The following is a 24,783-nucleotide window of genomic DNA, read 5'->3' on the forward strand; positions in this document are numbered from 1 at the left end:
AAAACAGGGAGACAGACCTACTTGAGAATTTTATCAGTGGTAGTAATCAGCCACATCACCTGTCATATGCAGGAAGTTGCCCAAGCCATGTTACCTTCTTGTTTTAGAACAATACCTGTATTTTGATAGCAGATGGCTCCTGGTTTTGAAGGTATGCTTTTCTCTCCTGATAATTTTTTCTGACTAAGAATCCCCTTGCTTGGGCTTGCAGCTGAACAATCAGATTTTCATTTGCAAGCCACAGCTGCTCTCGATTGTAATCTGCTGTAACTTGCCCAACAATGCTCTGTTAAGAGATCATGGAAAAAGGTCATTTAGAAGCAAAAAAACCTCAAGCCAAAACCATCCTGAAATTGGCTCTGTATTCTCTCCATCATCTGTACAGCTTATGTTCATTCTATCCAAGCCCCTCTGATTTACTCCTAGATTTTAATCAGTATGAAGGAAGACATACTTTGCTACTACTGAATTTTACATGAAGGGTAACTGAACTCCTTTCAAGCCTCAGTTACTCAGCTGGATATGCTATTTTGAGAGAGGTTTCTTTTTATACTTTAGGAGAGTTCTGCTTTCCTAATACTTAAAAGTTTTTTGAAGAGGACAGACATCTAGAAACTCTAATTCGGGAGCTCTCTATAGAGAAGCACACTCAAGTATTGCTGCATTCAGAATTTCAGAAGGACCTACACTGTGACTTGAGCTGTTTCTGCAGCAGAGTAAACCTGTAACCTAGATGGGCTGCATCAGAATAAAAAAATATTGCAGAGAAGCCTGCGTGATCTACTTTGTTCTAAGCTATATTCTGTGCTAACACAAAACCTCTACAGTAAGGGAGTTTAAGTATCGTGCTCATCCTATTGAACTTGGAGATACAAGAATGCTGTCAGATGATCAGATTTAAACATAAAATGGTTCCACCTGCCTTGAAATACATCGTGAAATTCCTTGTCACAGGCTAATGAGAAATCAAAAAAATATAAAAGCATATGAAAGCAAACAGACTTTCCTCCATAGGTGTCTGCTGGTGGCCATTCAAAAGAATGCTGTAACTTCCAGTTAGGATGTCCCTGAATCATCGTCAGATACCAGACAGGAGGCTGTGCTATCACTGTCCACTTAGACTTAAGTTGATGCTGTTGTCAGAAGCAGATACTAAACTAAAGTGATCTTCAGTCTCACCCAGCACAGCCTCTTCCCTTGATATTGCCATGTCTTGCTTGCTCTCTCAAATGTTTGTGCTGCATTTGCAATGAAAGCAAACATTTCAGCCACCTACCTGGATTTCTTCATCAGTTAACCATGAAGTTTTTGGTACAACTCCTTCAGGGGCAACACAGGTACCTTCCTCAGTTTCCACGTTGTAATAGTAATCATACATGTGTTTCATTACAAGTTTAATCCATGGACTTTCATTAGACTCTAAAAGCATTACATACCATTAGTACACATTTGTGCCCTGTTACACTGATAAATTACAGCTCTCCCTACCCATTTCCCATCTCTACATTTGCTACAAAGCCATTTTATATGCAAAGTCACTATATATCTTGGGCCAGTTCATGGTAAAGATGTTTTCAAAATACCCTGTTAGGTGGATCAGGATCATTCTTCTAGAACAAAACAGCTATGAGGTTAGTACAGATCCACTGCCAACTTCTCCAAACCTCAATGTGCCAAGTTAGTGCTTGCTCCTGAAACTGTGTGCTACGTCTTCCATCATCACTCACATAAACACGGTCTCAGTTCCACTTATAAAAAAAATTGTTCTTGTCTTCTGGCTAAATGCTGGCCTTATTGACACTTAGCTCACGCGTGACACTTCCTATATCCACATCATTGTCTTGTTTAGTGCTTTGGTAAACAAGGCTGTATCCTGACAGGCAGGAAAAACCTCATTTCCTCATGGACAAAAGGCCCCAAGGTAAAGCTGATAAGGTCAGTTGTGCAAAATGCCCTCTCAAAACTCATGTTGCAGGATGAAACATGCCCATCTACTGCAAGAAAGTGTACTACATTGATGGTAACATTTTTTTAATTGTTAGCTAAACTTGGCTGCATTAGCTACAACCAGCTTGCAACTCTAACATGACAAAACACCCCATTGTCTTGCTATGGGCAGATTCCAGCCCCAGCTTTTGCTGACACCTGCTGCTCTCTCAATGCGCAGGGGCCATAAAAGAGCCATGGACATTCTGACATAGCCTAGCTTGATCTTTGACAGTAACCTGCAAAGCTGAAGTGTGCAGCCTAACCCTTCTTCTCTGCATCTGCTAACAGAAAAAGAAAAATCAGAGAGTAATATGGTTTTCTGAGAGGATGGATTAGTCTATTGACACAGAGAAACTGCCCTAAATTTACTCAGAGGCTAGTTTGAGACTCTAGAAGGTCTTAGCTAGACTCTGGAAATAGCTAGACTTGTTTCTCAGCGTGTACTGTGGTCTGGATGATGTGTGCTGGTTCAACATTATGTAGAAAGCACTTGGGCAAGTATAACTTTTCTCAAAAGATTTTAAACCAGGAACTGTCTTCCTCGGTTTACAGTGATTTTAAGTAAGCCTTCTGTGCTAGTTTTCCAGTTGCCTCAGTGATACGGACACATGGAACTGTCCTATTCAGGAAGGTTTTTACCTTCTCTAGTTTTCAGGTTCTTGGCTTCAGAGAGATTCCTGAAGTAGGTTTCAGCACACTCAGGAATGACTCGTGATCCAAACTTGGACTGCAGTATCATCAGGATTGGCTGTGAATCACCCTTCTCCAAGCTCTTATTAATCACTGATGTTCCAACGGCCACTAGGGTAAAATAATGACATAGAAAATTAAGTGGTTTATACTCTATGTACCCACAACTCTAGCCTCCAGCAACTTTGATAATGGTCTTCTAAGGCTGGCACACACAGACAGCATGACATACACAGCAATTCAGTGCTTCACCCATTTGCAGCCTCCTTCATGCTTGTAAGGACAAGTATTTCAGAGAACAGCAAGCTTGTTAGATAGAAAGCGTGCACTCTGCCCAGGCTGGGATGCAGCCATAGCACAACTGAGAGCGGTCTAAGGGCATGGCTGCTCCCCCATCAAGTGACACATCAGATGGGTTGAGGATGGCAGGTAGCCCCCCACTCAGCCTGCCCTAACAGACAGGCCATCATCTGCTGATCACTTGGGAGCCTTCTAGAGATGCATGAAGTCATTAGGTTACAAGCTGTAAACCTTAACGTTCACTTTTACTCTACAAAATGGGAATAAAAACTGATTGCCTTGAGCAAAGTCTGGCAAGAGTAACAGAATCCTAGTCAGGATCCTGAAGTGACCCTTTCTTGTCCTCACCCCCTGGGAGCTTGTTTAAAGCTGATGCAGCAAATTCATGCCCTTTAGTTTGCCAGAGATGCAGCTTTTGCTTCCAGGGCACATAAAAGTGCCCTGAGAGGTGATGCTGTGAAGCATATTCAAACTTTGAGCTTATACAACATTACCCATACAAAGCAAAAGTGTCTTTTGCTTTGTGCAGGTCCCACCATCACCGAAGGAGCTGATACCACCACACCTGACAGCATGTAGCAGCACACGCCACTTCAGAGTGCCTTAGACACTAGAGGTATATGCTGCTTTAGAAACTGCTGCTCTGGTCTGTAATGGTGTTCCTTCACATCTAAATTCAAGATCCATGCACAGAAGAACAAATGAATAGACATATGGCTAGAACATATATGTTATATACTGGCTTAAGTGAACCTGGCTACCTTTGCATTCCACTGCTGCGCTTCACACTGCAACACCAAACGCTTTTCCTTATCTTGTGTATATCCAGATCAACACAAGAGAGGTCCATCCCCACACTCAGCGCTCTGCCTACACAGAGCTGACCCAAAAGGTGCTCAGTATCAGCAGCCTACATACGGGAGGCACTGCGTGAGATTGAACTAGCAGGAGAGCATTTCAGCAAGAGGACCAGTTTTTCTTCATGATTGGTTTGACTAAAGTGGAATGGGTAGCTTTGGCTAGACAGCAACAGATTGATCTCCAAATACATTGGCAGCCAGCTAAGAAACAAAGTGAATGCACAAAACCACACCACCACCATCTGGATTTCTACCAGATAGCATCCTGCTGTTTTTCCGTGCTTTGAAACAGACCCTTACCAAGCACACACATGCTCCCCACAAGACTGGAGATGACTTTATACCACAGCTGTGGTATCGTGGTGCCCAGGCATCCAGCCTCAGCAGTGAGGAAGCAGGGAAAACTGGGAAGCTACAATTACCAGCTTGCTGCTGCTGGCCCAGGTGGCTCTGGGGGCTCAGCCCTACTCTTGCACAGTCCCATGTGCCTCATCAACTCTGGTCACTAGTATTTGAATGCTTTTCTTACCCCTTTTCATCCTATAGTTACAGGTGCTGGAAGCTGTTGTTATAAAGAAAAAAAGGCACACAATCTAGCTAAGGATTGTTTCCATAGGTCCCCTGCTGCCTTGCTATTTCTCATCTTTTAATTAATTATGCCTTTATTTTTGAAGGAAAATGTAAGAAAAATGTTTAGTAGGGAAAACACCCAATTCAACAGAAATTATTCCTTTCCATTTAAGTGCTAGCAATTAATACTATGGCGGTGGCTCTAAAGAAGGGCCACATGAACCCTGTAAAATTGTGAGCTAAACGGAGCTTAGCCATCCCCAGCTACAGGAGAACTGTGGGCTCCAGTCTGCTCCTGCAGCAGATGGGATGCCAGTACCAGATCGACACTGTGAATGGCTCTTTTCCACACCCATCCTCCCTTCAAAGAGCTATGATATCGAAAGATGCAGCTGTCTGGTGTTACAAGCCTGAACTCTCAACAGGGCTAAAGATCAGCTTTTTCCTATAACATGGACTCTCTCATGACAGATCCTGCTTTGACAGACGGACTCTTCCTGTGCAAGACTAAGGTCAGTATTGGTGTCTATTTCTGAAGGCTGTACAGCTGATACTTGGCCAATCTCATTTTACATAAGGAGTACAATGGTTGAACTGATTCAAGAAGTGAAGCAAGGTGATGCAAACTGCACAGCAAACACACAAAGAATTAGGAAGCGCACCAGCATTTACTGGACACATCTTCCTAAATGGAGATACAAGATATAGAGTCCTTTACTGACAGGGAAGCCAGTTTGTAAAAGCCTTTTAAAATTTTAATACTGTAGTTTTTAATATTTATATAAGGCATAAAAATTAGTTTGGAAGGGGTCAAGACTATTTCAGTACAACTGTCAGTACCTTCTCTTATTTTACTGCCTTTTTTTATTGCCATTACTGCAGCAATCTCAAAAATACACTTTGTTCTGACTGAAAAATAAATCTTTGACTCCTTTGCAAAAGTTTTGGAGTGGGAAGTGGGGAGTTGTTTGCTTTTCAAAAATAGTGTCTCTGAGACAGATCAAAATAAATGTTCATTTCCAAGTTGTGAGCAAGCTGAGCTTTAAGTTTAGACTACGTGAACACCACATGCTAACTTCCCGAGACAGGATGTGTTTGTTATAGGAAGTATCAGTTCTGTGCCGTGGGGAAATTTTAAATCTCAGTTTTTAGCTGCAAAACCTTAGAGCTCTTCTGAAGAATGTGCTGTGCTGACTCTGCTTCCTTTCAACCCAGAGGGCAGAGTACAGGAGATTAGTAGTTATTTCCACAAGTGACTTATTAAAACAGTTCTATTGATCATACTTGATTGTGAAAGGTTGCGCATTTACTACAAACACAGATTATATGAAAAATTTTACTACAACAACTAGTAGATGGTGCAGGGGACCTATCATTATCAAAACTGTATGGTATTGGTGTATGGATAACGCTGTGCTAATTTCTGCAGGCCATTTATGAGATATATTCTTAATGCTTTTACATCAGTGGACACAAACAAGGATGTTTTCAAGTTGCTCCTTAGCTTGAACTTACATCTGTTTATAAGCTATGCATTTCCTTCCCTTCTCTGTGCTCAGATGTTTCCTCATGCCTCTGGGTGGCCTTGATGGGAAGACATTTCTGTCCATAAAAGAAGGTATCAGCACTCCTGAGTACAAGAGCTTGGTTGGGACGATGTGTGTGCATCTGACCCTGCCTCAGAAAACACAAGCCAGGTGCTTTTCACTACAGATGCGTGACCTACGAAAACACTTCAAGTGTCTTCAGTGTTTCTGACTGGTTACATTAAGATTGTATTAATTAAATCAATTCTAAAGTAGCAGTAACGCTAAGTGCAATGTTTCTGTAGCAGGGATAGAAGATTTTGTAATAGCTAGCTGCATTTGTTTTCTTCCACCCACAACTTCCCAAGCACTAACTACTGGCGTAGCCTGCCTATAAGTAAACAGGCTACCGCACTGCACTAACAAAAGGCTGAATGCAGCGCTGCAGGAATGCACCGACTTCAGCAGTTGTATTCACAAGCTCTTAGGGTGCAAAAGGAGGCGACGCTGACTCACCCGAAGCCAAGTCAAGCAGAAGGTGAACCAATACCCAATGCCAAGCTAACAGCCTCAGCTGGTCTGTGCTGGCCCCAGGCAGGAACAGGTAGGGATGCTATACCATGCTCTCCAGTGTGCCCCATACACCCAGCTACACTTGCTTCTACATTACTTGCCAAACTTTATTAGGTATTGTCAGTATTTTTTCTAAAATTATTACATTCAAGCCAAGCTTTGATGGAAGGTGTTGAGTGCATCCAATACACAATGCTCTGACAGGATAAGCGCCAGCATTTTTCCTGCAGATCTCCTCCTCTTTACAGATTGGAAGATCATGCACTTTTCCAAAAAGCCTGAGTGCTCTTTTTACACTACTTTTAAAGTTAACATGTTCCTAATTTTTGTTTGTTAGCACTTAATAAAGGCATTATAATGAAATAGGAATAAGCAAATTTGTAAACATATAAGAATTTGCTCTTACAACATGCATCAAGATTTTGGTTCATTTATTTATAAGCAAAATAAGCCCCTGAACAGTATATCCCTTCTCATTCACATATCCTTCTGTTTCACCAGCTATGTGAAGATACACTGACACTAGAAGTCTTGGTCATGATGTTGACCTATAAAGCCAAATCCACTAAGTTATTAGCCAAGCCCTAAGGATTACCACTTTAGATAAAACCAACACCACCCCTGGAGATCTAAGTCACCCTAATTTCAGTATGACAAAGAACATGCACTCATTTCTTTTGATATATTTAAAGGGCTTCCACACTTCCTTGAAATGGGGAAAAAAAAATTTACGAGTTTCAGTTTTTAAAGACTAAGAAAAACAAGAGCAATGCAGATGCAGGTTAATGCTTACAGGTAGCTGCTTCTTTTATATTGTTATTGGCGTCACTGATTCCTTTTTGTATTTCATCCAGCCACAGAAGCGCTGATTCATCTTGGGATTCCTGGAAAAAGGATAAAGAAAAGCCTTGAAAAAACTAAATTATAACAAAAGTTGTCTGAACATACTTATAGAGCTCCAATACACAATCTCCTCTTGCGAAGCCCTTGGGCAGTAAAAAGAATTCGACTGTTTAAAATCAGCACTAAAACACATTCATATTTATTTACTGACTTGAATAAACTTTTGTGCAAGTACAAAGCTCTGAAAGATTTCATGTATAGAAGACACCATCCTGCTAAAGACCAATAAAAATTTTGAGTGAAGCTAGAAACGTTTTCATTTCCACGATACATAGGCAGAGTAATCTGGATGTTAAATAAAACCGCACACTATGAGGCAGCACTGTGGTAGTGGTATAGAGAGCACAAAGCAGAAGACTAGAGGAAGTTGGCTTTCTTTCAGAATCCCTTATTTGGAAAGGATCCATGTGTACACCGGTACACATTATGTTAGAAAATAACAGTGTAAACTGACACAGAAAGACAGCTCAGGTTTAGTAATGATGACTTAGCTCAAGTGGCAAATGTTTCAGGAATTAAGCAGCAGAGCAGGTCTCACTCTTCCTACTGGCTAACAGTACATGCCATTAAACCCAGGTTAAAATAGAAGGTGCAGGAAAGTGGGCTCACTAGCCAGCCCTGCTCCGGCTGCCCAGGTTCACAGGTGAACCAACACTTCAGCTGAGAAGAATAAGGTTTCTGAGCTAAAGTGACATTTAAAATCTAATCCAGTGGGTGGGGGAACAAAAGTCATTTGAAAGAGGAAATAGGAGTACCAAGTCTATAATAGACTAATGATAAGAGAAACTGGAATGTACTGATTCGATAAAGATCTAGGAGTATATACACACAAATATTTCAGGAAAAAAACTCCAGAAACTCTCTAAAGCTAAACCACTGTGGACAAAGAACCAGCTTCGCAATGAATACCCCTGGTTTTGCACGCAGCTCCAGGCCAAAAATCCAATAAATCTGTTATCTGCAGAAATTACAGAAAGAAAACTGGGTAAAAAACCTTAGAGACAGACTATTCAGTTAGCATCATATATGTAAACAAGGTAGCAGAATATCTAAATAAAATCAAGTGGTGTCAGGCAATCGCATGACAGTGGACATCACTGTAAGTTTTTCTAACAAGAAAGTTAGAGTTAACACTTGAGAGAGTGTATACTAAATTCGCAAAGTACAGGTGACAATTTTTAGAAAAGGATTGAGAAACTGAAAAGAATTCCTTATCTGGTGTCCAGCTTTTACACACTGAATACAAGAACAGACCCAAATACTGCTCTGGAGCCAAGTACAGCTTACACCAAGCCTTGCTGCTAGCTTGGAAGCCAGACCAAGACTTTGGCTAATTTTGTCTGCTGAAGCAAACTGTTGTTATTTGGCATTCAAGGAGGGGGGGGAAAAAAAAAAAAAAAAAAAGCCAGGCAGAGAAAAAGGAAGGGATCAACAAAACAGCAGATGAAAATAGGGGAAAGGTTTTAGAGGCTGCAGGCTGTAGAGGGGTGGGAACTGTCTGAGTGGAGCCGGCAGCCGGGTCGAAGGAGCACAGACAGCTAACAGTGGGTAGGGAGGTAGAAGGCAAAGCAGAGCACAGTTTTCTTAAGGCATGTTTGTATGCGTGGCTTGCTTTCACCTTTGCATTTGCTAAACCGAGGTCACCACACTCTTCTCCAAGCCTGGCTTCTTCCTCGAGAAGGGTACAGAGTTCAGCAACATGGCATTTTGGTCTGTGGATGAGACCCTTGAGGATTTACTAAACACAGCCTTTGGTTTTCCCAGGAAACACCTTTTTACCCCAAACATCTGTATGTACAAATTCCAGCAGAACCCTCCACGTCAGCTTCAGGCTCGTGGTAAATTAGGAGTTAAATTGCTGCTGTAAAGCAATTTTATCTCTGTGTTGGGCAGAGGCTGAAACTGAGTCATGTGTGCATATTTGGATACGTCACACCCTCTTGCTGTGGTAGACAAAGAACAAACTAGCTCCTTACCATAAACCTCATGCCTACAGGATGCTTCTGGAGGACAGATCAATCATTCTTTAGTCCCTTACAGAGGGGAAAAAAAATCCCCCACAAAATGCCTCTTGAGATGAACTAGAACAGCATCGTTGTTTGGCTAGCTGGATTTCATATACTACAATGAAGATACTGGTTTTCACTGGACTGCTCTCTCTTACCTCCAGTCTTTTCACAACAGGTGAGTCCCCCTTTCTGTATCTATTCCATATTTAGTCAATAACATGGGCTTTTTGATAATGTTGGCACTTCACCAGGTTAAATGGGTTGTACATGCATCATTACAGAAAACTACACTCTAGGAAGTCTCACTTAAGACAGATTTTTATTCTTCCATTTCAGTGACACCTTACCTCCCCCCCAGTCACTTGCTATAAGGACTTTTATTTAAGCGATCTTTCTGCGCTGACTGGATGCATCTTCTCTCTACTATTTCTGTAGTCATATGACAATCTTAAATCTGTAGAGTCTTGTTCCTTCTGCTTTAAAACATTCAACTGAATTACAGTTTCACAGATGGTGCTATTAGAAGGAAATGCTCAGATAACTATTGTGACAAAAATAACGAAAGGAAATGATGAAATAATAATCTCTTCTTTTTTCTCAGCAGAATTGAAGCTGTTTTCAAACCAAGCTCATTTTTAAAAGCTGTTTCGTATATATACAATATATATATGTGCCTGCGTGTGCATATATGTCTTTTAAAGAGTGACTAAAATTCATTTTCTGAATTAACCATCCAGCAAAATCACTAAAAGGGATGCAGTCTACTCATTATCATTTCAAAACATTCTACCATAAATCTTTCAGGGAGCATTGATAAAACTCTTTTCCATATTTTATTCCAATGTGGAAAGGCAAAAGAAAAACCCATAGGTTTTCATCCAAATTTCAGCTTGCTTCTGAATTCAGTTTCAAAATGCATGCTTTAAGCTTTACACTAAGCCTTTTTGCATTAAACATAGCTAAGAAAATTTTTAAGTGACAAAATTAATTACACAGCTGTTTATTCTGCAAAACCTATTTCACAACACATGGTTTTAGAAAGTATTTTGAACACATTTGTGCTTTGTCTGGAAATGTCAATGTGTCTACAAAATTCTCTACTAAAGACTGAGGAACAAGCATTAATAAAGTGGTATCATTGGCTTTGCCCACATGCTAATGATATTTACTCACTGAAAATTTTTCTGCTGTATGAAAAGTTTTATTCACTTACCAATAAATTTGATCTACTATCAGTCCAAGCATTTGTTTTCAGTTCAAGACTAACTGCCCTTCCTTATGTATGAGAAGCTGAAAAGATCTGGTTTGCTTTAGTCAGAAGCTGAAGAATAACATTAATTTGATATGTGAGACCAAAAAATTGAGGATTATTTAAATTTTCCAATTTGGAAATTTCAGCCTGTGTTAGGTAAGACAGTGCTTTTTGCATCTTTCATAGTCATGCATTTCATCCATGAAGTAACAAGCATGTTTGTTTGGAAATTCCGCTCCAGCCTAGACCAAGGCTGCTGTTCATGTGATGAATTACCAACATGGCTACTACTGGGAAAAACACTCTACAAGTGATAAACATTACACAAGTGTCTGATATTTTTTGCCAAAGTTTACTAAAAACATGCAAAATGCAGAAAGATCTGCTTAACACAAAATTAATCCTAAATTTTCAAGTTTGGGTGTGAGATGACAGAGTGAAGATTGTCCCTGAGTACATTTGATATGAACACCCAAAACACAGGAGAATGCCACCAAATCTTTTAAACATATATTGCTTTTCACATGGAGATGTTCACCTTTCTCCATACCTGAAGGTGAATTATATTGCTAATCTAGTATTTTGCCCTTTTAAACAATTTTAACTTTTTTTTTTAAGCTTCAGAATTTTCACTGAATGGCTCTGCAATTAAAACTGTGTCTCTTATCAAGACTTTCCGTGGAATTTCAGCAAGAGACTATGATTACATCCCCCCTTATGCTATAGAAGGGGAGACAACGACTATCCATATCAGAGAACACAAATGCTCTTCAAAAAAGTCAAACGACTCCACTTTAATAGAAGTGAACACCACCACGCTGGAGTACCTAACCAGTTCTTTGAGTACCAAGCTAATACCCACTGTCTACCTCAGTGCTGTTTTACTGGGTGTACCATCTAATGCCATCATTTTGTGGATGCTGCTCTTCAGGATCCGGTCAGTGTGCACTGCCATCCTCTACACAAACTTGGCAGTTTCAGATCTGCTCTTCTGCATCATGCTGCCCTTTAAAATAGTGTACCACATCAACGGGAACAACTGGATTTTTGGGGAAATGCTGTGTCGAACTACCACTGCAGTGTTTTACGGCAACATGTACTGCTCCATTCTGCTGCTCACATGCATCAGCGTCAGCCGCTACGTGGCCATTGTTCACCCCTTCACCTACAAGAGCCTGCCAAAACGTGCCTATGCCATCGCGGTCTGCGCTACCGTGTGGACAATCGTCTTCTTGTACATGCTCCCGCTTTGCATAATGCAGCAAAGCTATTACGTGAAACAACTGGACATTTATACCTGCCATGATGTGCACAACACCTGTGAAACAATATCTTCTTTCCAGTTCTATTACTATGTTTCTTTAGCTACCTTTGGGTTTTTAATACCTCTTGCAACTATCATTTTCTGCTATGTCTCAATTATAAGAACACTCAAGACTCATGAATGGTTCTGGTACGTCAAAGTCAGTCTTTTGATCCTTACTATCTTTGCTATTTGCTTTGTGCCAAGCAATATTATCCTTATTATCCATCACATCAACTATTACTATTACAACACAGATGGGTTGTATTCTTTCTATCTAATTGCTTTATGCCTTAGCAGCTTAAACAGTTGTCTTGATCCTTTCCTTTATTTTCTGATGTCAAAAATTAGAAGTCAATCCAATATTTATCTAACAATGGTTAAAATATCCAGGGAAAAATGAATTTAGTTCTATATTTATATTATTGGAATTATGATTTTTTAATAGTATTAACCCAGGTAGCAACAAACCTCAGGTGCAACAGTTAAACTTAAAAAATTAAAAAGTGTTAAAAAACACAATCTCAGTAAAATTTACTTCTTTCTGTACACCACACAAGGAATATCTTCAGAAATACACTTCTCCAGCTCTATAATTTTATCACACATATTGCAACATCTGGTGTACCTAGATTCAGGGAAGTCGTTCCGCACCTCCATTTCCTTCTGAGAAAAATCACTTTCATGGCCACAGAGGAGAAACCAGAATATCAGTTACCACAGCTTCTCAACACCAGAAGAAGAATCAATATCGGAACAGCACTTTTAGGCCCATTCTTGATTTCTGAATACTTCAAATTAGCTCTCAGCCCACAATCACTGCAGGAACAGTGATGTGAAAACAAGTTTTTGACCCAGTGGAAATGGGAACAAGTAAAAGCACTTTCCACATGTCCGGGAGCTGTTGAGCTTTGCAGAAGCTCCCTGTCACATAGCCAAGAGCAAATAGTGCCCTGGATGTTGGAAATAAAGAGCCAGAATCCCCATAGGTTCAAGGCGCAGTAAATCTACAGCCGTACACACAGAGCCTGACACTTCCAAGGCAGCATTTCCTATGAGGCTGCTTAACCAGCTTTGCACTGGAGACTTGTTCTTCCACTTCGTCAGCGCCTGCACTCCTCTATCCCATGAGGATTGCTGGGAGCTAACCCTTATCAGTGTGAATCCAGGCATGCATTATTCTTGCTTGGTAAGCAAAACAGGGAAGCTCTTTTGTAGTATTCTGTATTTCCACATCCTCACAGGAAATACCTACAGTGTTACAAATACTGAAGCTAGTTATGATTGCTTGTCCATGTTAATAAAGCAAACGGTCAGCTTTTACATTTACAGAAACTCAGAAGCTACATATATACTAAGTTCCTACAAAATGAGCTCAGTGGTTGGTGTTTATATCTGTACCCGCAGCGTGTGAGACAGTGATGAGAAAAAAAGTTTCACATCAGTTTGATAATAGTATTGTCAAAAACTTTACTTAAAATCATTTGCACTGGAAAACATCTTCAAGGAATTTGCAGCCTGGTAAGATTCCCCCTCTTCAATTTGTGCTGGCTCCTAATTTAAGTTAGTTTTAATCATGCCATTCCCTCAACATGCACAAGAACAGATTTTAAAGATAACTTTAAAATAATCCAGGTGTTATACAACTATTGCAAATATAAAAAACCTGAACCTAACTGTAAAACCTGTGTGCCTATCACTCAAGAAATAAAGTAACACAGGAACCATTTCAGAGCTTGGCACATCTGTTTAAATTTTCAGGTATCCATAACACGCTCCCTAAACACAGGATTTCTCTTCACTGGGACCTGAATACACTTGGTTTGAAATGGCCTCAAGAATTGTTAGAAGGTGTGGTTTAAGATTACAGGAATAAATATATTCCAGGTTTGCATTTTCAATTTCAAGCAAGGAACAAGTAGGTGTGATCTGAGATTAAGAACTGTAACGGGTACTGGGAGATTTCAGTGCAGACTCTACTATCCAAAGCCATCACAGCTACAGGGACGTGACAGCAGGCTCGATAGAATAAACGAGCAGGTTTGACCCGTATGTTTTTCCAGATGCTGGGGAACACAGGAAGTTCACAGGCAGACCTATCTGATCCTTGTAAATCAAATACTTCCTTTTACCACACTCACTCTTAAAACATGCTAAATACAATTAAAGGCAGATCTGCTTTATAAACATGGCTCAGAAAAAGTAAAAAGTAGGGAACAGACAAACTTTAGACATTGCACTCTCTTTTCAATTCTGTTTGGATGTTGGTTTTATTTTTTTTATTTTTTTTTTAAGGAAAGTTCAACCTAAATCGTGTCTTTACCTAAAGAATGGTGATGTCCATGTGATTGAGCAGCATAGAGTATAAGTCAGATTAATGCATCTGAGTATTTCTTTTGCGAGCACCTATATAGTACAGTGTCTTCCTTTCTTCCTAAACAGGAACAATGCTCCTGTTTACAGAGGAGATGTTTTAAGTAGTTGTCAAAGGACTGCAAAAACAAAATACCTCAGGAGAGAAAGGCCAGCAGAAGTCTCTAGGAACATCACAAATTTTTGAATGAAGACATTTCAAAGAGATTGCACAATTTTTGTTCCAAAACTTGGAGATGCCCATTTGTTTCCTATCAGCACATTCACACAGGGACAGGATTAGGCACCAGGTTTGCACCGGGGGAGCGCAGCAGCAGCCGTCAGGAACAAGCCAGGGCAGGGCTGCTGTGTGCAGGCACCTGGGTGCCTGTGGGCTGTAGGTGTCTGCCCTGGGGACATCCTGGCTTGCTGTGCATGCACTAAGGGTCTGCCATGTCCGGGGCCAGCACTGCACAGCCACCACCTGCACGGACTCTCTCCGCACACAAAAACCAACCCTGGCCCTTCCAGGACAGGTAAAGTAGTCAGGATGCACCGAACCCTTCCCAGCACACACAGAAAGGGAGGAAGCTTTTCAGGATCCAGGGCTCAGTGAAACCAGCCCTTACCTGGGAACCCAAGCAAGAAATTGAGGTGTGCAAATACCTTCTGAAAGCTCTGACAGTGGATTGTGGAAACAGTTTCATAGCAGGTACCACAGCTGAGGTGGCAAGATAAATGGAAGATATTTCACAGAATGACAGAATCACTAAGGTTGGAAAAGACCTGTAAGATCATCAAGTCCAACCATCAACCAACACCACCATGCCCATTAAACCATGTCCCACAATGCCTCGTCCACACGTTCCTTGAACACCTCCAGTGAGGGTGACTCCACCACTTTCCTGGGCAGCTTATTGCAGTGTTTCTACCAGCCAAAGTTCAGGGACTTCCTCCAGCTGAGCATATTACTTTAGGAATGCATTTTGTGAATTTTAAGTGTCTTTTCCAAACACTGGACATTTTAAGTGCTGTACTAGTAGCCTTAGCTAGTGTCGTGTTCAGTCACATCCTGCAAGCTCTTAGGCTGATCTTTGTTTATGCTTCCCTGAGCTGTGATGCTAACCAGGGCACTACTTTTGGGGAAGCAGATAGCAATATCCTGCTGATACAGGTTTAAATTGAAGGCACATACAAGACGGCCAGCTTGTTGCATGATAAAGCCAGAACAGAAATACTTGCAAAACTCCACTATTATAAAACACCGGATTTGAGACTCCTCAAAGTACTTCCCAGAGGTTTGTTAAAGAACACCATGGCTCCTTCAGCATGACTATGACTCCTTTCTGGCAAAAACCTGAATTCCCATCCATATTGTAACTACCCGCCTGACACAGTCTAGTAACTAGATCCTTGCACAAATTCATAACTGTGTCAGGACTGCTGCTGCCCACATTTTGTAATAGCTGCAGCAACCTAGTAGAATTAAAAATAAGCAAGGTTACATCAAGTCAGTAGTGACAAACACACAGAATATATCTTAGTATTAATACATTGAGAATTAATCCCCTTTGCCAGTCAGAATAAGTTGTAGTGGAAAATTACTTAATGCCAGTTTGTTGTCATTGGCTTATTTACAACCCTATTGGCACACCTAATCCAAACATTGGGGGAATAGGACAGGGTCACAAGTGCAAGTGGAAAGAATAGGCATTTCAGTTCTGACAAACAGCAACAGTCAAAGCTCTAACCTTGCATTTCTGTGCTTTGGTGTGGTGCAGAAGATCCTGATAATGCTTTGCATTTACTGGTCTCACATCTTGCAGCTTGGCTGTAGGCAACAGTAGGGTTTCTAGAGTTTTCTCAGGATTTCCTTGGTCAATTGCTTCATTAATGTGGCCAATTGCAATGATTCCTATGAAACAGAAAAGTTATTATAGATGTAGTTATCAAAAGAAAGATAAAACTTATCTGACATCAGATACCAAGCAAGCAGTAACGTGAAGAATGGAAAAATCAAGTAACAAGAAGCAGAGGCAGCAACAGCAGCCGATTCAAAATTATTTTTGCTCAACTATTCACGTGAAGCTATTAAGTTGTACAGTTTCCTTTCTGCCACAGTTATTGATTCATCTGAATCTACCTCTTCATAAAAATGAATTTTATGCTTGCCAAAAAAAGGAAAACAGACTTCCCTACTTTCAGGGCAGGAGTATCTACACGAAACTTAAGGAAAAGCTGGACGTCACATCTAAATATGTTCACCTACGTATTGACTCACAGTGCTGAAAGACCTATTTTCAAGTGATTTCAGACCAGATTACTTGAAACCCTGATTTGGACAAATACGTACATACTGACCTCCCAGCTACAACGTTACATAGGAACTTAACCTAATTTCTTTAAATTTCACCTTAAATAACCAACTCAATAATGTTGACCTTAGGAGAAATCACTTGATTGTTCAGACCAGTGGCACTCAGGACTTCAGTCAGCAAGTAACATGGGCCAGTGTATTTAATAAAACCTCTAACTTATTTTCTTCAGACTGGTCTCAACATTTTAAAATCAATTTCCTCCTACCCCCAAACGGTGCTGAAATGCGCTGCTCAGGGTACTTTCTCCCTAAAGCCACCCCAGAAGGGCACCAGCCAAGGGCTTCCCCATCACCTGTGAGGGATGGCATTCCTGTCTGCAGTGGATTGTCTCTCACCAAGTCGCTCCCAGACCCACCACGGCACAGCTGACAGGGTCACAGATCCATGCCCTCAAAGCTTTGGGAATCAGCAGTTTTTTCTGGGGTGCTACTACAGAGGGACTGTGCAGTCATGCAGGTTTGCTTATGGAAACAGAGGCCACCTTTCTTCCTCCCCTCTCTGCCCCAAATAACCATCCCTGGGCAGAGGCCAGTGTCACTGAAACCAAGTGCAGCTATTTTAGTACTGAAGACTGACTCTCCTAATGTAAGACCACCTTTCTTAAGGCTTGTTTCAACTCCTAGTGACTGTAGAGATTCAGAAAAAAGTGATTATTTCAGTCAAATGAACTGCTCAGCATCCCACCCTGCTGGGCACACATTTCAAGTAAGCCACGAGGGTCCACAGCAACCACTTGACTAGATTTAGGAAGCAACAGTCCTGTCAGTTTTAGTATTTCCATAATATAAAGCTTCTCTTACCAGTATGAAGCAGTAGCACACATGACACTGGTGGCAGTGTGGGAAAGGGACACGCACCGTGTGTCAGTGCCACCCAGGAAAGCCTGCGCCTTATGAAGGCTCTCAGAACTGTATTCCAGACTGCTTCCCAAATGGCAAGCGTTCTGAAAGCTGCCCTCTCCTTTCCTTGCTCCAGAAAATTGGGAATAACTTGGTAGCCTCAAATTTTAGAAAAAAAAAAATCGTACTTCTATATTCAGTAGAGAAAATAGGTCTTTTAGCATTTTTGAAGCCTAAATGACCGGCTCTCACATTTACTATAACACCACCCTTTTGGGCAATGTAGTTACATTCAGCTTCGAAAAATCCTAAATCCATTTATATTAGAAAAAGTGGGCATAAGAAGCTACTTTCAAATAGGAAATCAAGTTACCTAAAAGGAGACTAAGTCAGATAACTGCACAGCGTAACTTCTTACCAACTCCCTTATGAAAAACAAGGTCTTGGAAATTATTTAATGTTAAAAAACTTTTCCACAGCACACTGCCTGTAATTTCTTCCCCTATCCCTCAAATATGCTCTTTGCTTACAATTTCTGCAAAATCCCCAAATCGAGACTATCCAGTGAAAATACTGAAAGATACTGCCAAGTGGGCAGAACCACAGCATTTGTAAGACTGCAGAAGGCAGGCACCCTACGATATCCTTCAGCCAGCCAAAACACAACCAGGAATACCTCAAGGACATTTGAAGACCAACAGGCGTTCAAAATTAAACGCTCTTCTCTCTTGAAGAGTGTCTGTACAAGGCCATACAGCACAGAAATTTCTGTACCAAGGACCGGACTATCATCTCTGCGGGCGACGTAGAGGAAGAATTACTTACTTTCATTTTCTTCTTGAATTTGCATATTAACCATGTCAATGCAGTTCTGGATATCATTCCAGCTTAAATAATCTTGGCCTTGAGATGAAGCCTCTGACTTAATAGACAATAGTGTATCAGCATAACTATAAGAAGATATAAAATACATAAGTGTATTTCATATACAAGATAAACTCCCATAAAGAATTAGTCAGATGTATCATCCACCATTTAGTGCCTAGTATTTTTTTCAATGAATTTCAGACAAACTCATCTCTTGCCAGAAATTATACAGACATGCAAGCTGCCTTGCTGGTTCTATGCATGCATTTCGGAATCTGAAAAAAAATGCCCCTGTACACTAATTCAGAGCACTTTTCTTGGCAACATGGGATGATGGTAATACATACACTGGACATGCACTTTGCTGTATGGCACTACAGATAAATTTTGGAGAAAATTCTTGTTTCTTAGTGTAGCTTCTTGCTACATTAAGTCAAAGACCAGAATTTCTGCCTTAGCATCAGGTAGCAGCACCTCCTGCTATGTCCATGCTCCCTCCATGTGAGCGATGATGGGCCATGGGCAGGGAATAAAAAGTTATGCTTCTCTCCCCACAACTCAAGGTCTTCCAAGCACAGGCTCTGTAGCCTATGTCTACTCTTAGAAGGATCACAGATCAAGATGAGCTGGAAACCTCTACAGTAAACTCATGTATACATAAGTTAAATAATTTTCATATTTCTGAATCAAGTATACAACTGCCACAATATGTCAGATCAAATTCCTATCTTCTATTTCCAGCAGAAACCTGAGAAATGAATGGTTGCCAGAAAAAATACAAGACAGACTCATCATATCCTGCTCTGATTTGCCCTTCCAGCATTCAGCAGCCTGCATTTAAGGCCTTTCTGAGCTGGAGGCTGCATATCACTTTAACAGTTGCAAACAATGCTGTGCTCCATTAATTTATCAATTCTAATTTGAAATCTTATATATTCTTGAGGAATGAGTCCAATTTAAGTGTTTTGTGAGATGGCAGTTCCTCATGTAAATTTTAACCTTGATATTTCATAGTGTCCAATGTTCTTGTTCCAATTCTCATAAGAAAATAAAAACTAAAGTTATAAGAGAAGCTAGCAACATTTATTAACCTTTCCCACAACACGCACACTTTTGTAGACCTAGGCCATATTTCCCCTAAGTTCTCTTTTCTAGGAAACACATTCCTAACAAGTTTATTTCTTACAGTAGAAAGCCATTGAACACCATTGCCCTCACTGAACTTTTTTTAGCTCTACTGTATTTCCTTCTGGTATTGTGCAATCAAAGCTTCCTGCAATATTCAACATACGGTTGGCAGCACAGATTTACATAGTGGCATAATAAAATTTTATTTTATTCTCTACACTAACTAATTCCTAGAGTTTCATTTTTATTGACTGGCAGCTTAATCTAAAGATCAGGTCACAGTAACACCAGCCAAAAATGCTGCACTTGGACACTTTGGGGTCCGTTTCTGTATAGTTATAACATTGCTTCTCTCGACCACAAGCACCACCTCACATTAGCAGAGGCCAAGTGACAGATTAATTTTCTTCCACCTTAAGGCATTCTGCTCCCTCTAAGACACTAGCCACTTATTCCTATTCTGACTGCCCTCCTTCCAACTTTGAGACACCTAACAAGGGCTGCTCTCAGATTCATGTCCCCTGGCAGGCTGGTGAATATCTTTAGCCACTGCTGTCCCTTTTGTCTAGTAATGCCTTCCAGCAGCACACGGAGGTTTCCACCACCCATGACCAAGAGGCAAGAAGCAGCCAATGCCCCCATGCTCTCCTCCACACACCGGGGCCTCAGCTCTCACACAAGTCATAGTGTTGCCTGATATTTTTTGCAGATACACAAAAGAGCGCAGAGGTAGCAGCACATAGCTGTGACAAGTCAGGCACGTGGCAGTGCAAGCAGCTGGTAGCTGAGTGAAAGCTGTAATTTAATGTTGAACATGCACTGTGCCACAGCATTGTACTCAGCTTTTTAGCAAGCAGGACTGTGCTACATTTTTCAGACCTTTGCAATTCTCAAGCAAAAAAGGGGTCAGCTGTGGTTTAAGGGACCTCCTGGGCCTTAAGGCATGAAACACTACCTCATTCCAAAGATCTTCTTTTAAATGTTGCAGAGAGGTTACTGATTAACAGTTTCCAGCTACAGTTGGTTCATGTTTTAGAGTCTGCAAAATTCTTGTCAGATCTTAATGTTTGCTTTCCAAGGGTATTTTGCCTGCACCTCACACATCCTCTGCCCTCAAACATCTGAGGTTGTGTGATTGCTTATATTTACAGATACACAACTAGTTCAGCAATTATCACATTATCCCTTATTAACTTACAACACAGATGTTTATCTTGCATCTCTTTCAACTTCATAGCCACAACACAGGACAGCCCACCTAGTAAAATGCCTACTTATCCTTTACAGAAGTTGCCAAATCTCATCCAAACAAGACACAATGAACCTTTACCGTTGAAAGTTTTCCTCTTCCAGATTATTGAAGCCAATGCATGGGTTTCTGAGATGATTCTTTATCGTTAGGATGTCCTTATTTTCCAAGACCTGGTTTAGCAACACAACAGCTGACAACATTCCTACTGCAATAGACAGTTCATCATGTGCCAGGTAGTTCTGTAGGACAATAATGTGCCACAGTCAGGAAGGTAAATAAGCAGTGTAACGAATTTGAGTTACACAGTCTAGATACCATCAAGGAGATGGACTTGATTTAAAAAGCCTGGCAAATTTCTTAGTCACAGGCATGTCAGATTAACACAACACTGGTGGTAGAGCTTATGGGTTTGCTACACATCCCTTCAGCCTTTCCTTCTTTTGCCCCTCAACCCCACCTACTCTGGTCTTACCCTCGTAGCAGGGGATTGCTTTTCTACACAATATATAACCCAGAGTTAGTCCTCATTAAGAGCATGCAGAGTTAAAAAACATCAGTTGATTTGTTGAAACACAAGAGCTCAGCCAGAGCAAAGTGTGTCAAGACACAAATTCTGTGTTTCAATATTGCCTATTCAACCAAAATCATCCATGCAATATACAGCACCACGGCAAGAGAATTAAGTCTGATTTTACACAACAACATGCTATGTTTATGCTCTTTCATGGTTTGACTACATAACATCAGCGAGCAGGTTGTAAGCTTTTTCACTCTTACCACAGCATTCTGTTGTTGGAGGTTGAACAGCTCAGTCTGATAGACAGCAGCAGCAAATGAGTGAACAACAGGCAGCTGCGCCTCCGGTTTCATCAGTGCAACCAGTGTTTTACTAGGATCACAGTTACGAATTGCAGTATTGACATTGTCAACTGCTATAAGTTCTAGAGAACATCAGGGAAAGAAAAGCCTATTAATTTTCACATGCCATTCGCTCTTTATGCCATGTAGATTGCCATCTACAATTAGGCTATTCCAAAGAATATAATTTGTTGTCATTAGAGAAAAAAACCATATTTGTGTGAGATTCTTCAAGACACAACTGCTGAACGTTGCAAAAACAGTGTCTATGCAAATGTATGCAATAATTGACTGGAGAACTTTAGCGTTTCTGGACTTTTAGATATTAGCCACTGCTTATTGTACCTGTAACTCAAAACAAGGAGCTGACTGATCCTAGCCCAGAGAAAGACCTAACATCCCTCCGGGGTTTGCTCTTTGCAGGTACTGCTGGGTATGTCAGCTCCAGCACCTCAGTCTTTTTTCACTGCAAATGCTCCTTCTGCAGCAAGTTTCCTCCCTCGCCTCCTCCTTTCAGCAGGACCTAACTCAGCTAGCTAGAACAAGACTGTCCTGCAACACCAATGACATTTTTATTGTCTGTTTCAGGAGGCCTGGTAGAAATCATCCAAATACATTCAGGGGTTGGGACTTTCAGTAGCTGAACTGATGGAAAACCACATGCTACATCTTCTAGGACTTGTCGGCCTGCCATCACCTGTTTGTTCATCTAACAGTGTGGAAGATCAGTCCTCAAAGCACTGCCATATAGATTATCCCCTTCTCTACAGCTCAAATTTCAAATTAAACAGACCACCATAGAGGAGTATGAGTGCAACCCTTTTCGGTACTTGAACAACTCGCCTATTTTGCTTTTTGCTGAACTGAATTCAGCAGAGGTTTGAACCCCAGCAGAAAAATGCTGAAACACGCTTCCCACCTGGGCAGCTGCAGAAACCTTACAACACCTCTTAGCTTAGTCACAGCCACTGTAATTGCACACCTGGAGGAGCCAAGTCTGAAGAAACTCAGGCCAGGACACACCCAGGAACGCATTGTACAAGGGACCGCTCTGATCTTGTGCAAAGGGAAACAACCTTGAAGGTTAGAGTGCATGTGGCAGAGTAAAGAAGGGCAATTATGTAAATGTAATTTCCGTCAGCAAAATAACCCCCATCTCCTCCACCTTATCCTATGGCTTTTCTCCATACTATTATACAGGGAACGTTTTTAGTCACCACTGACTGCTCAAGTCTATACAAGACTGCTTGTACAGCAGACACCATCCACAGTTCATGTATGCAGCAGCACTCAGATGTTATTATACAACACAAAGACGTTGAAAACCTAAGTAACCAGGCCCACCTAAAAAGCCCCTCGTCTCTCATTTCAATTGCTCTGAGGCACGGTCATATGGGGCCATGTTGTTCTTCAAGGCTCTCTCTATTGACTATTCCTGAGGTTAGGAAAAGGAGAAGCTACAGCATGCACACTTTTTTAGAGAAAAGAGCAAAGAGGAAAAGAGTCAGAGTCAACAAAGGGACTAGACTAGCTCTGTAGTCTATAACCAAGCTACTGATTTCTCATTCAGCAACTGAGCATGCAACTTGCAAAACACACTTTACATTGTTCACATTCCAATAACAAAACCCACTATTTTTTTCCTTTTCAAACAAAACATAAGTAGTAAGTTGCTCTCCAGATTGCTGTTACTGCTTTTCATAAATCACATTTTTCCTTCTCATTTTCTTTACCAAGGAGCAACTCTTCTAGAGTAAGTACTGCTCACTGTGCCTAACCAATCTAACATAGGCTAACGTTTGAGGTAGGAAGTTAGACTTAACTTCTGGCTTAAGCTGACCTCACAGTACAGCCTTTAGTCACATTACAAAAGCAATCAGCCTGGATTCAAAGCATTGGAAATAATACCAGAGACAAAACAGCCACTAAGCCATGCCCAGATATAGCATGAAATGACAGCAGTTTAACCAAAGCTGAACTTCCTAGCAAAGAAGTTTCCAGTCAAAAGCAGCAATACATGCACTGCAAATTTAGATCCCCTTTAACTATATTTTTTACAAGCTATAACTTGTGCCTTGGGACATTCTTAGCAGGCTGAGAACAGGTTGGATTTAGATACATGTGTCTGAAAGTAAGAATAATTTTCCTCTGCAATGTGATTGCAAAATGTTCTTCCATGTGATCACTCTATTTTAATTCTACAAGGATGGTCATCGCTCCCAAGTGAGGATTAATACTACACTGATAAATATTTGTTCAAGCCATCAAGCCATGCATTGTCTTCAGTTTTAGCCAATGTGTTTACCAGTGGCTCAAGTTATTCAAAGAAAAAAAGTGTTAGCTACCTCAGATAAGAGTATATCCGATGCAGCACAGATTGGTGACTTGGCAATTGTGACACTGAGAACAGTTACAAAACCAAAATGCAACGCTTATGGTTTCAGTTTGAGAAACCTTGTTTACATGCAAGAAATCATGGATTCAGTTAATCATCTTAACATAATTAAACGGTGATGGTAAAAAATGAGTATTAAAACAGTTACTCACTAAGCTTGTGAGCCTCAGCTTCTGCATTGGCAACACTAACTTCTTTCTGTATTTCACTTTTGTCCAGCATATTTGGAACCTCTGCTATCTAACAGATCAGGAAAAAAGAGATTTAATTATGCTTTTAAGTTTGGTGGGAGATAAGGGATAAAACCCCTTGATGGGACACTAGGATTTGATTGTACTATCCCGTGTGCACCAAATACAATGTCACAGTAAACACAGCATTAATTTTTCCCTGTGATTTTCATCTCACTCAAAATGATGGATTTTCTCCTTAAAACCCAATTGACTCTTTCATTTGCTGTTAATTATTCAGTATTTCCTTTTGTTGTACTCAAGTTATAACTCATTTTCAAAGCAACATAGTATTAGGGGCTGCATGCTCTATCTCAAATTTTCTTCTTAGTTAGTAACTACTTATAAGGGCATCATGCTCTTTAGAGCAAATGCAGCTACTTTGGTGTCAATTAGTACATCAATTATTCTAAAACCTTTATAAAACTGTTTCATAAGTGATGCTGTAGGCAGCGTAAAGGCAATTTCTCTCTAGATTAAAATCAGCTAAAAAAATGCAAACTGATGCA

At 40.7% G+C, this 24,783-nt stretch overlaps 2 protein-coding genes across 3 annotated transcripts in view; one reads left to right on the top strand and one right to left on the bottom strand.

The window, feature by feature from the left end:
- Positions 1–24,783, bottom strand: part of IQGAP2 (IQ motif containing GTPase activating protein 2) — a 107,094-nt gene that overhangs the window by 23,380 nt on the left and 58,931 nt on the right. The window contains exons 9-16 of the mRNA XM_059833487.1: positions 21,569–21,732; positions 20,870–21,030; positions 18,370–18,494; positions 16,079–16,242; positions 7,302–7,392; positions 2,629–2,790; positions 1,277–1,419; positions 116–286 (exon numbers count right to left, since the gene is read on the bottom strand). Of these exons, the coding sequence (XP_059689470.1) occupies positions 116–286; positions 1,277–1,419; positions 2,629–2,790; positions 7,302–7,392; positions 16,079–16,242; positions 18,370–18,494; positions 20,870–21,030; positions 21,569–21,732 (1,181 nt within the window). The remainder of the gene's footprint in view (positions 1–115; positions 287–1,276; positions 1,420–2,628; positions 2,791–7,301; positions 7,393–16,078; positions 16,243–18,369; positions 18,495–20,869; positions 21,031–21,568; positions 21,733–24,783) is intronic.
- On the top strand, positions 9,401–12,484 carry F2RL2 (coagulation factor II thrombin receptor like 2). Of its 2 annotated transcripts, none has more exons than XM_059834328.1 (2): positions 9,401–9,595; positions 11,291–12,484. In XM_059834328.1, the coding sequence occupies exons 1-2, from the start codon at positions 9,538–9,540 to the stop codon at positions 12,376–12,378; spliced, it is 1,146 nt and encodes a 381-aa protein (XP_059690311.1). In that variant the 5' UTR covers positions 9,401–9,537; the 3' UTR covers positions 12,379–12,484. The 2 variants fall into 2 exon arrangements, with proteins under 2 accessions (XP_059690311.1, XP_009813722.1); XM_009815420.2 differs by having other exon boundaries at positions 11,297–12,484.

The sequence above is a fragment of the Gavia stellata genome, chromosome Z, assembly GCF_030936135.1.
Source record: "Gavia stellata isolate bGavSte3 chromosome Z, bGavSte3.hap2, whole genome shotgun sequence".
Lineage (NCBI taxonomy): Eukaryota > Metazoa > Chordata > Aves > Gaviiformes > Gaviidae > Gavia > Gavia stellata.